This window comes from Bombus vosnesenskii, unplaced genomic scaffold (assembly GCF_011952255.1).
Source record: "Bombus vosnesenskii isolate JDL3184/JDL3185 unplaced genomic scaffold, Bvos_JDL3184-5_v1.1 scf7180000013264, whole genome shotgun sequence".
NCBI classification, from domain to species: Eukaryota; Metazoa; Arthropoda; class Insecta; order Hymenoptera; family Apidae; genus Bombus; species Bombus vosnesenskii.
In genome coordinates this window covers 9,562,786-9,576,838 of record NW_022882924.1, presented here as the reverse complement: position 1 = coordinate 9,576,838, position 14,053 = coordinate 9,562,786, and the positions used below count along the sequence as shown (strand labels likewise).

The window sequence follows — 14,053 nt, the reverse complement described above, 5'->3', positions numbered from 1 at the left end:
GTTTCTGGGCAGCTAGAATGAAAATTCGGCCTCGTCGTAATTCACGGGGAATTGGCTGCATTTTCTCAATTAACTTGCAACGCATTTATATGTATCGGTGAAAGTATGTTCTTGCCAATGTTTTAACAAAATTCAGGAACACTGCTTGGTGAAATTTTGCGCGAAAATATTTCGACTGTTATAATGGACTAACAATTTGTTGCGTAGAAATGTTAAATAATAAATGAAGATAATTAAAAATACAAAATATAAATAAAAATACTATAAAATATTAAGCATTAAAAAATACTACATATACGTGGTTTTCTTAGAGAAAATGACATTTTCTATATTCTATAGTACGAAACTTTATTTTTATTATCCACATTTAGGACATCTGATGACAAATGTTTGATAATGACATATGTGAATTTAAAGTCTTTTCTATTAACGAGAGGTGTGGAATATATGTGTTTGAAGTGCTGTCGAAAAAGGTTACTTTTAATGAGAGAGTAAGCTTAAAGGCGTACATCGTTTGTTGGTCGTGTTAGCTACGTGCTGTTGAAAGTAACATGAAAGAAACTAGCGCGTACTTGAAATTAAATGAATAGGTATTTCTATGCTGGATGTATATCCTTAAAAGGATACGAACATAACAAAATAGAAACTGTACGTTTCAAAGTACGCGTTTACTTTTTAGTTTCTTATATCGCGCATCAATAAATGTTATTATACTTGTTGTAAGATTCTTCGCTGTATCGTTGTGTACGACGTTGAACAGTTTTATGTTAACGAATGATTTACAATCCCTGATTTGTCAAAGTGATACTAGCATAAATCAATAACAACCCCACACTCAACATATTAGAAAAACATGCATTAAATTAGTTGAAGATTTTTAGTTCGGTGGACCAAAGATATTCACTTTTCGGGAATTTGCTTATTTTTAAATTTATTAAAAAATTTCGACCGTTCAATTTGTCCTATAGAAATTGTATAATTCTAAACCGAAAAAAAATTGTAGAAAATATTTTGTACAATATAACATGGGTAACGAGTTATAAATAGGCGGAAATTAATCATTTTAGTATGTATAAGGTTGACACTTCATATTGTATAAGCATTGTTTATGCAAGCTATGGATTTACATATATTTTATATGTATAAATGCACACGCATGAAAAGATCTCATTTCACGCGGACTACCATGAATCTTGCACGAAAAATATAAGCAGTAGCTAAATACGCTTGCGTGACTACATAATTTTACTTTGTATTCGTATAGAAACATTAAGTTACTTGTGTCTAAGAATAAATGGTTTAAAAGATATTTTGACCCCAATTTCGTAAAACATAGAAGTGACGATGTGAATGTAATATATCATAAATATAAAAGTACAAAAGTTACATTTCTTCTTGCTTACTTACTAGTTTCGCTATTTATTACTTCTTTCACATGTTGAATATTCAAGATAGAATATCTTTCAAACTAATTGTTTTCGAGCACAAGTAACTTGATACGTTTAAGTTTGTTTAATGAAATGCCCGTCTCTCGAAGTTACATCTTGCTTTTAACACTAAAACTACCACACCAGTCAAATTGACTGGTTTTATAATCTTATTTTAAAATTCCTACTTCATGTCATATTTTCTTTCCGCAATGATAACTAAAGGAATATAATGAATTTTATTTTGTTTTTTATATATTCAAACTCAAAATAATATCGACTCTACTTATACCAATATCAGTCACAATGACTGGTACTTGTCAAAGTGTAAAAGGGTGCTGCAATCTGTTTATCAAACCCCAATTAACCAGTTTCCTAGTTTTGTATGTTTTTTAAATTTTTACTGCGTATCATTCAATACGATGATATCAGTTATCAGGAAAATTCCAGATCGATCGCTAGAGCGCTAGATGTTAATACTAGAAATACCACACCAGTCAAAATGACCGGTTCTACAATTTTATAAATGTGTCAACTTTCGTTTAGAGATCATGGTCCCACATGGATTAATAATACCAAAAATGTACTACATTACATTGTATTCCTTCTGTAAGAAAGTAATAAATCAATAAATATAAAAATATTCTATTATTACATATTTTTTAAAGACCAGTCAAAATAACTGGTTTTGGTAGAAATAGTTTCGTGTCAACTATCGGTAGTTCTAATGTTAATAAGTTGTAAATCTGAGAGTAAACTATTAGCAGTCTTTTGAATGTGACATATTCTGCACGAAACTATATTGTATGTCGCGTTGCTACTTTATACGTATAATCTTACTGTTCATATTATATAGAAATTAAGCTGTAAGCTATATTAAACTATAAGTAAGTGATAAAGTTTGGCTGGAAAATCTTGGAACAGGTTGAAGATACATTTTAATATATTAATTGCATCAGTAGGAATGAAACAGATAATGCAACCCTCGATCTAGATATCCATTCAGATACAGTTAAGATATTGTGAATACATGTCCAAGACTAGAGAAACTAGGCTGAATACACGATAGGAACTTACGGAGTACTACTCGGAAAGTTATGCTCCGTGCCACGGTGGCATTTAACAACTGCAGAACTTCCGGTCCGGAAGTTAAAAGTTACTTCGTTGCGACTCCTAGCGACGCAAAGCGCGTCTCACCCAGAACACGTCCTGTTCACGACATACCCACAACTTTATTTAAGAATTTGCGTCAACAACTTTGGATGTGAGAATATTATTTTATCTTTCACTTTATTGTCCCATTAAAATCTCCTTCATTTCATTTTTGCAATGACGATAAATATATCATTATATAATTAATATTAATAAATAATAATTTCATAGAGAGATATGTTACTTATATGCACAAAATAGCGTTAGTTTCAATATAAATAACTTGCACGAGCATAATTTATGTGGATAAACGGCATTCATTGTAATTCGTTTTATATTTAAAAAATATTGAGGACTATGTGAGAAAGACTACATATTTGGTAGTTGAAGGGAACATCCTGTTATATAAATCCACTAAATCATATAATTACGTGTGTGATAAATAATGATTTTAAAATATCCAGAAAGATGACAGAGATACACATTTAATCCCAAACAATTTATAATAATATAAGAGTGGATTTCTTTGTTATATCTTAATATATTTTCTTCTGTGGTCTTCGATCGTAAAGTTCTATTAAAAATTATACAACTGAATAAGTTTCTCAGATAGGAATACCTTCCTTCATAACTTCTTTTAAAAGTATATTTTCTTCTTTCTTTTTCGTTATTATATCAAAGACTGATAATATTTCATAATATGCTACAAGCTTAATTGTTTAAAAGATTACTAAGTCTTAATTTCAGTTTCTAACTATAACATAAAGTAAACAATTTCCTGATATCCTTGTTTCAAGTGTATCAAGTATCAGCAAGTTATGGATGGTGTGTAGCAAGTATACATCAAGCTTCGTTCAGCCGATCGATACTAATATAAACGTGTGGTGGTGAAGGTTCTACGTGAAGTATCGTGTGATGCATAAATCACTTTCGTTCGAGACACCTCCCGTTTCTCTTGCCCATCGTATAGTACTTTATATAAGATCTTGGCTGCAACGTCTTTGCATTAGTGTAAAAAGAAATACGAAGCTTGGTGCTACATACGGTTTCGATGCTAAAGTATCAGCGTCACACACCCGTGTTCTAGCGATATCAGCGTCTACTTTTACCAGAAGCAAATAAGACGACAAATTGCCAACAGAAATTACAGTCACTGAGAATTTTGTCTATGTTTTGTATTGATATAATGTAACGACAAATGGATGTAGCTTTGAAATTTAAGAACGTTTTCTACGTATCGAATTTATAGTATAATACTGCAATTTCTAATAAGTTTGAGACAGAAGCTGAAAGAATATTGAAAGTAATAACTGAACTCTGCGATATTACATCTGGATGCATAAAGTATTTATATATTAACTACGGAAATAAATACAAATAAAATTTAGATGAATAAACGGTTCCAATAAGTTCCAACCTTAAGATCCGTTGAATTACTCATGAAGAGCTATTACCTCTTACAAATAGCTAAAAGAAAGAAAATATACTAGCTTTTAATATCTCTTAATACCTTTTAATAATATTCCAAGATCAGCATAGCCTTCATTTTATGGCAACAGTTTTTTAACGCTTGTGCATTGTATGCTTAGCTGCATATCTAATATGTGTTAATTATATGTATAATTAATTACATGCAAACTCACCTGTAGACGCTTTCATCGTACGATAGCAAGATCCGAACCGGCTGACTGATACTCCGCTTTTTCACTTCATGTGCTGGTTCTATGTGAACGCCATGAACAACCTATAAAACAAAAACAACGACGATTAAATCAAATACCATTTTGCAACCAACAATAGCGACTTAAATTAACAGTTTGTACATTTTTCTATATGAACTTAAAGGGAGGAAAAATTGTCATCAAAGAGTCAATCATATTAATCTATCATTTTAGAAAGATTTAAGATATCTCTATTCGACTTAAACAATGTTTTAATGCATAAGTAATTTTAGAAGACATTATGTGACAATTCCATTCCAAGAGTATTTGAATTGTAAAACAGACATAATTCTTATAAATATAGTATATAATGAAAAGAATTGATCGTTGGAGAAGCACATTGATTCATATGAAAATTACTTTGATTCAGTACACGATATTTCCAAGAAACTATGTGTGATTGAAATTAAGAAGCATTTTGTATTCATCAATCCAATATAATGTTCCACGTATCTTTTCCTGGAAGAATAAAAGCAATTTTATTGCTATTGCGCAACTTGCAGCTTACGTTGTAGAAATAAAAATCTGATTCTGTAGAAGGGATATATTCTCATATCTTGAATCAGCATAAAAAGCAAGAGAAAGTAAGAGAGAGAGAGAGAGATACATATATATATGTATATATATCGATCGAGAAAACAAAAGGATAAACGACCGAAAGTTTGAAAGTTTCAAATTCACTCATAGCCCGAAGGTTCTGAATTCTGGGCAAAAGAGTTTCCAAGCTTGACTGAACAACCCTTCCAGACTCTTCGAAACTTCTCAACATTTAGAACAATCTGGATTTTATAAGGACAAATATCACAGAATTCTACAAAAATAATTTCTCTCTTTAATTTAATTCATTTCAACGTCATTTAGCATATAGATGCTAGAACATAAGATTACATATAAATTTTTTATACAAGAAATATTATGTAATAAAGAAAATACACATATAATAGAATAATTAGCTACTCGAGAATTTCCACTTGAAATAAGTCGTTCAATTCTAAGTAATTTTTTCAACTTTATTGTTTAACTGCATCTGCGAATATACATGTGATTCAAATCAGTACACTTATGTAACTTAAATATCCAGATTAAATATCAAATAATTAAAAGGAAATTTCATTATTTCACACGACATTACGAATATGAGGTGTTGTAGTATTGTACTGTGTATACACAGTGTGTCATTTTAATCGACCCAATATTGCAAATATCTGCTAAACAATCTGTTATTCGAAAAAGTGTTTCAAATAAAACTTGTTTTGTTTCAGCGACGTCTTATAATGACCAGATTTGTCTAGGTAGAGGCGTTTTCGAGATTTCAAGATGAGCAACGATCTTTTAAATGGAACTATAGTTTTTTTATACACATTCGATACAATTTTTAATTCTCTACAAAGAAGTAGGTATATTATCAGATATAGTAGATATTTTATTAGAAGTGATGCTTAGTTTAAAAGATATTCCGATTCCAACTTCATCAAATTGAGTGCATGGAAGACAAGAGAAAGGAACGTAAAATCTTATCTTTCATATTGAAGAGTTTTACGAGGTTAAAGTTCAAATATCTTCTAAACTAATCATTTTTTGATTCAAGTGCCTTAATACCTCTTGTAAAGAATTAAAAAATGCATCGAATAGTGTATAGAAAAGTGTAAAGTTCTGTTAAAAAATGAGTCACCATGAAATCTCGAAGGCACGCCTACCTAGATAAGTTTTATTTATTTTTATTTTATTTTTTTTTATACAGTTTAGCAAGTATTTGCATGGATCGAATAAAACGAGACACTTTGTATGTACATTCGTAACATCATACGTATAAAGTAATTGAATTTCTTTCTCATTAGTTGATATCTAAAACTATATAACTACGTCCAAAATTATTCTATTTCATCGATTAGCTATCATCTCAACACTTGCCTATTTCAGTTATAATCGTGTTAAAAGCTTGAAACATTTGCCGCATATTGTGATTCCTGGAAGCACGAGATTGCACTCTGAATTTGCAGTGTCGGACGAATCCAGAATCCAATCGGATTCATGCAACATGATTTAGCGTTGAGGTCGCGTCTGGTATTAATGGCAATCAATTATTGCATATTCTGATATACTAACTCACGAAGTTATTCAAATGTTTACAGGCATTTTTTATGAATATGCATATTACACGTGTTATATAAAATATTGTGAAAAATTAGCATTAGCTGCATCAGTTACGAGATTCGACTCTAATGATTACATTGGTATATCTTAAAACAAATCTGAATAAATGCATCATAAAATCCCATAAATGCATAAACATCTTCGGTCTACGAGAGTAAATAAAAATACAATACGATGCAATAACAACTTTAAACCAATTACAAAAAGGAAATTACCAAAATTCTATAAATGTTACTTTCTTATTAAACGTTAATTTTATTATCAACATGAAAATTATATGAAATTTCTTATTAACGCGAAATAAGCTTAATCCAGAATTAACGTAACTTATCTTTACAGTCAGGGAATTTACACAGACATACGTTGTCATTTCCTATTACTTGATAAACCCTGTGATAGGGGTGGAAATTAGGAGAAGTCTCGAAGTTTGATAATTAAGAGAATATTAGTCAGTACGCGCTAAAGTGGTCTGTAAGTTACGACGGAACACGCTTAGCGTACCATCGTTATCTTCTATGTTATACGTACGTATATGCGCATTTCGTTACCCTCCCGCTTTACCTTCGATCTTCGATCCAACCTTCACGATGCTCTGTCCCTTTGGATAGTAAAGTTAATGCTGTCCTAACCTCTCAAGATATCGCATTATCGTTAAGAAGCTTTTCGCGCAAGTCATAAACTCTCCGCAAGTATAAAACTAGATCGGATTAAAACTTAATGCGGATCCTCGCATAATTGCATTCCTGGCGAACTCCTCTCCTGTGACAATGAAACCGATTACACGATATTTGATACGGCCATGTACCAGACCACTTTAGAAACGTCGGATTAAAAGTGAAGCAACCAGTAAACAGGGATGAAAACTTTAAACTGCTATCTACGATCTATGTAACGATTATCTTAAAAATGGAATGTTTAGCGAGCAGCGTTTAAAGATGTACAGTAGAATGCTTAATATTCGAATTAACAGGAGAGATAAAAATATATGGATAATAAAATTTTCAGATAGTAAAACGATCACATTTTTAGTAACAAATTTTAGTAACAAGTTATTTTCATATTTAAGGATTCTATATTATTGTAATTGAAATGACATGCTTTTTTAGGCTTCCAAGTGGATTATTTTCGAACCAGAAATTTCTATAATTACCAAGTTAGAAGTTAATAAACACGAATTAATCTCGGATAGATCGATTTTAATTCTTGCAAACTAGTGGTGAATATTCACGTATTGTATCTTTGAAAAACTAACTTATCACAGCGTTTTGTCAGTTAATTCTCATAAAAGTTACCTAACCGTAACTTCGCGCATTGTAAGCCCATATACATCGATATACATAGGTCGGAATTTATGGATCGGTTTTCTTTCAATAAAAGCAATTCTATACGACATCCTACAAGCAGAAAACCTATACTTTATGTGCTGAGGAAACCATCTTAATTTTTCTGTAGTATTGTTCGCAGCCACATCTACCATATCTTTTGTAATTATTACTTTTCCTTTTTCTGATTAATAAATGCTTGTATATACGCAATATGTATGCGTATTGGTTTACCAATCTAATAGAAGTTGATTTATATATACGTAGACTATATTTGGATAGATACACGCAAGACGGTTCAATCAAACGAATATTGGTATTCGAAACTTCAATCATCTATTTCTTTTTTCTATATGCAGACCTACCTCCGCGTCGTCTAGCTTTCCAATATATATTGCATGTTCGCTAACGAGAAAGAGGGAACGGATAATAGAGAGATCATGGAAACTGGACAGGTGCACAATTTCCGTAGCAACCAACTGTTGTGCTTTATCCCCAGATACATACCACTATGTGGACCGAAAGACCAAAAATCTCTGTATCGCCGATTGTTATTTTCGTTATGTCTGTCTGAAATATTACGTGATTTTATATCGAAATATTTGTATGATATAACAATCTTAATATTCGTAAACCTCATAATATATATATATACGTTTAATATTTTTTCAGTATCAGCAAGCTATTCAATATCGAGAAAAGCAGGAAGTAAATAATTAAAAAATTAATCGTATATTTTATTGCGAATTTAAAAGTATAGTGATTTAGCAAATGTTATTACTAGTAGCAATTATAATATGCAAAAAGATTGGTATATGTTAATACATAGACGAATATTGGTGATTTGAGAAGAAATTCCAAATGAATTTTTTGAAACTTCTAGGAACAGTCAAATTGCTTTTAAATAGGGAAAAACGATTTTTATTCTAACATTTGCAACTTATTGCTGCATTTAATTTGAACAATGTCATATTTTGTATAACTACTTACATTTCAATAATTATTTCCAAAATATAATGACTACTTCGTATAGTAATTTCTTCATAAATGAAATTTTCAGAGAACATCTTCTGTTGCATTACACCTAGTTATTAGACAAACAATTGCTTCAGCAAATTATCGACAGCTTTATTATCCTATTCGTCGCAATTATTTTATAAACAATAAATATTGTATATATTCAAATATCGTATAGACAACACGTACTCAAACGCCGATTAAAACTTTGTGATAGCCAAATGGCACACATTGTTGGCATATTTAAATACCAATTAACGTTATATTCTGCAACATTACAGCTCCATTTAACATATTTTCTATATAACATTTCATATTTAGCATTTTACACGGTACATAAATCAAATGCTACTATACAATCACCAATCAGAACTAACAGGACCCGTAACTAGCAATTTAATACTAATTTCATGGCGCGGCATACGTCGAAGCAAAGTGTAACTGTGTTTCTGCTTTTATACTAATGGAAGACTTGCCACGGACGGTGCGTACGTAGTAAGACCATGAACGCTAGACGATGTTCCTACCATCCCCATGTTGCGTCCTGCCACATACATGCCACTGCACTAACGTCCAAGTGCATTTACTGTGTACACGATTCTACCAGGCGATCAAAGCTTGTCTCACGGTCCGCAGCTTTGTGCTACGTGTACGTGTCTACGGAACAAACCTTCGACCACGTAGCAGCGCAGGAAACTCTGCGTAGTGGCGTATATACAGACACGATACATTCTCAGAAATACGTATCTACATACCTCTATTCGCATACCTGTACGTAGGTACATGAGAACGACTCTTGCATTGCTGTCAGTGACACGTGAGCTTCAGGTAAAAGCATTCCTGTGCAAGGCGTTTCTGTAGAGTCGCAGCTTGTCTGGAAATCTTACGCTCCGACGAACTCTCCTTGATCGAGAGAAACAAGCTTGTTGCGAAACTCCATCACGCGTGCTGCCCTTACGTTTGCGATTTCGTCTAAGAATCGAGTTTCCAAGATAAATTTCTGAATTAAATCGCGATATTTTTTAAGAAAGATGATTGGATATTTTTTAAGAAAGGCGATTGAATGTGATTTATATTTTAAAATCGATGCGATAAGAATTCACGTTTATGTGCGTTTGTATAATATGTTCTAAATATTCTTTGTCAAATATCTGGCATTTTTTCTTCTATCTTCAATTTCAGTAGTACAGACACCGAAGGTTAGCTTAACAATTTTTATGAGAAACGCCGGCGAGCAGAAGTGAATATCGAATCTGTTTCAAGAAGATTTCAGGTAGATGGAGAAGGTTTTTCGAAGAATAAAGTTATTAAAATTTGATTGTGCAGAGTGCAAAGATGAGACGCGTATGTGTGTATATGAGCGCGTATACGTGTTCCTCGGTTAGTGACACGGTTAGTCGACAAACAAAGAAAAAAAAACAAGTATAAAAAGAGAATATTGAAGTTTAACTGTCGCGAATTATGAGCATAAAAACATTTCGATTCATTGAATTCTTCATTGAAGTTACAGACAAGCACGTTCATTTGTTTTATCGATTGAGAATGATATTTAAAGTGTATCACGATAATTAAAGAATATAATAAAATGATAAATAATACAGAGTTTTTCTGAACTATTAACATATACTGTAATTTAAAACACAGTCGCACTACTTATTCACTGACGCGTATCGTAAAAACGCAATGTTATCTCCATCGCATATGATGCTACTACAGCTGTAACTGTTTATTAAAGGAAAACTGTCTGCGCGGAAAGAAGCGACTATCCGATAATCATATGCAACGAACTTCGCCATTGTTCGCGTAATATGATGAATACGAATCCCTTTTTCTTCTTTCAGTTCTTATAACGAATGGGGAAAATGCGTTAACGCACCTAGTCGCGTTTCAACTCAATTTTTATCAATACCGGTGTCCATTCTTTTAATAAAACACTTGGATATTATTCGAAACGCCCCGCCGGAAGATGTAATTTTAGTGGGTACACTCTTCACATTTTTTAAGCGAATAAGGAAGGAATTTTTTTATTACATTCTTAATTATACGTCTGAAAAAATTAAGGAAATAACGCGATATCACCTACCTATGAGTAACTGCGAGTAGAAAAAGGCGACATTGCACTGCGCAAATAATTTTTATATAAAGGGACGAAGTAAAATAAAATAACATTTATTTGTCTTTGATCTATCATTGATTAATTAAGTTCTGTATTCTCATATGAGTTACTTAAGAAACAAATCAATCAATTCCACTTTGTAAAAAATTAGTGTTTCACTTTTTTGTTTCAGTTTACTAACGTTATTTATATCTTGGAATTCTAATGAAATTTTAAATCCTTCTCTTATTTATTAAACCTTAATTTACCAATGACATTAATAAATAGATAAATGTCCAGAATTCGAAAATATTGAATTTGATCAATATGTAATTTATTGAACTGTCAATACTGAAATCTATCGCGTTTATTAAAAACTGACAAGTATTCCTGATATCTATTACTGACGCATGTTCCTGTCATAATGCAATATCATTTCAGCTTTTACGTCTTACCAAATAATTTGTTTCAACTAATTCATATTATCAAATAATTGAACAGAGAAAGACAAGAGTATAAAAAGAAGTGTAGCATTTAGTTAACAATATCCCTTCCCTTTTAAACATTTCAAATTGTTCATATTCACGATATGGTAGGGTCATTTGTACGATATTTGTCTGTACTGCAATAGAATTCTATTGCTTGAATTTCATTAATACTGCAGAAAGGGTAAATTCTGTTTTCTATTGAAATTGTGCTTCTGAACAGATGTATTCGAGTTAATAAAGTAATTTGACATGCGTGGCGAGAAACGAAAGAGGCTTAAAGAGAAGTATCGAAGGAGATTTCCACGTCTCTGTGTATTCCCCTGCAACTCGTATAGTTTTATGTACAGATATCCAGTTGTTAGCCTGTACAACACATAGCGTATCTGTAAGGCTAAATTGCAAACTCTACGTTATATTAATTCAATATAGTGAATTCACAGGCACTTCTATATATACTGCGAATCGTAAACGAATTTCATATTTGGAACAATGGTTAAAATCGAAGTGAAGTCAGAAATGAATTTTACATATAAAATGGTTAAAATTGAAATCGAAGTTAAGCAATCGGATGAAAGTTTTCTCGTATCAAATAAATTTCTAAATATACAGATTTCTATATCGCGCATCGAACTTCAACTAAATGTACGGTCATCTATAAATAGATTTGTTTTCTTTCTATAGCTTTTACACCATCATCATCTATACGTTTCCCGATTTTCTAAGAGATTCTTAACTTACATTAGATTCGCCCGCAAACTTTCATTGTAGTGACATTCTGATTTCGCATCGGGTTCGTTTACAAAGTTTCACTCTCCTGCGGTTACCAGGATTCCATCCAACAAGCTCCTTGATTTCGCATCAGGTTCGTCCTGGTTTTCAGTATTCCTGGTGGCTCTCCAACCTCTGTCAGGTTTATACGCGTACCTTACTAACAAACTGATAAACCCTACCTTACTAGAAATACCATTTCGCAGGTCTCTCTCAACGTTCGTAATTTTGCTTGGAAACTAATAATATTATGTAGATATATATTATGAAAGTAATCAGTTCAAAGAAGATCAAATGGTGAAGTTGTTTGTAAATGTTGGAGAAAATTACGATTATACGGATTATTCTTTCGCAAAGAATGTGTTAGAGGCACTGAATAAATCAAAGAAACAAGTATAAGTTTTATTGATTAAAAGAAGAAATTATTCTGTTGCTATAAATATTTCAACATCTTTAAACTTCGTAGAATTATAGCATCTAGATGGAAGAAAAAACAGATATGACGAAAAGAATATTTAACAAATTTTTGGAATTAGCTTTCATAATGGCAATGTTGAAAAGAAGAGATCGATAAATCAGTAAAATTGATTGAAAAAAATCCAAATAAAACGTAGCGTTAAAATATAATCTTTAATAAATGAATAAAATTAAAGAGGAGAAAAATACAAGAGAGAACGTATGTGTGTATAAAATACGGTATATGTCTCCGCACACCTAGTGTTAGCAGCAGTATTATGTGACTCTACACGTGGTAATATTACACCACATGCCATGAATTCTCCGAAAGCTACCTTCATCGTAATTGAGATAGCAATATCACTGTGTGTTCCTTGTATCTAGGAGACAAGACGTTTTATAAATGACCATTAACAACAAGATAAGTATTGGCGCTTTCCTTATATTACCTGAGAGTAATAAGTGTAGGATAGAAATGGAGATCTGAAAGAACAGAGGAAACTACGAACGAAAGGCTTGTACAACTAAGATAATTAATGTTAAGTGCGTTGTAAATGTAGCTAAATAATGTAAATTTTAGTTCTCTTATTTAATTTTTCAAAGTTCTAGTATTACTTTCTGAATTATTCCAAATTTTATGGATTAATATGGACAAAAAGTAACAAGAATATATTAACTTTATTCATCAAGACTACTGATTTTACATTGTGAAATGCTATGTATTGTTTTAAATATCATTGGAATTTTAGACTTTTATTTTATTTTGGTTAATGAAATATCGCCTGTTCAAAATCGAATTCCAAAACGCCATAGACAAATTAAGATTCGATAAAGAAATTACATCATTCATAAATTTTCTGTTTGAATTAATTGAATCAAAATTATATTACAACATTCGAATTAGTTTGTGTAGTAATGCTTAATGCAATATGATTTATTTTATGGTTAGATTTGTTCAACTTGAGCTCTAGGGTTTGGAGAAATCTCTCTCATTTTTTATCTAATGTCATATTACACACACGTAACCAATAAAAACTTCTAGCATACCATTTTCTGGTTCAGTGAGACAGAAGGAAAGGAAAATCGTGTTAAATTTGTTGAGCTCCTTCGGAACTCTCATTATTTCTTATAGCGATGACACATAGATACGTATCAAGGTGCGTAAAAGGATCTTAACACCGATTTACTTTTTAAATGAAACTTCTCGCCTCTAAAAAAGTTATTTTTCAGATCATGGAAAATACATAATAAAAATTCGGTTTCAATCAATCGATATTTATCGAAGTTAAAATATAATCGAAACATGACCCAGAATTCTAGGTATAAGGTCGCCTACTTTTGCCCTGATTAATATTTCACGATATTTAAAATTAAGCTTTTACTATTTCAGGTTAAAATTTAGAACCTCTAAAATTTGAAACCAATAAAAATAATTCCATATAAGGAGGAAAAA

The 14,053-nt window shown here is 31.5% G+C and overlaps 1 protein-coding gene across 1 annotated transcript in view; it reads right to left on the bottom strand.

The window, feature by feature from the left end:
* Positions 1-14,053, bottom strand: part of LOC117240664 (leishmanolysin-like peptidase) — a 211,653-nt gene that overhangs the window by 63,344 nt on the left and 134,256 nt on the right. Inside the window, exon 3 of the mRNA XM_033506695.1 lies at positions 4,223-4,323. Within this exon, the coding sequence (XP_033362586.1) occupies positions 4,223-4,323 (101 nt within the window). The remainder of the gene's footprint in view (positions 1-4,222; positions 4,324-14,053) is intronic.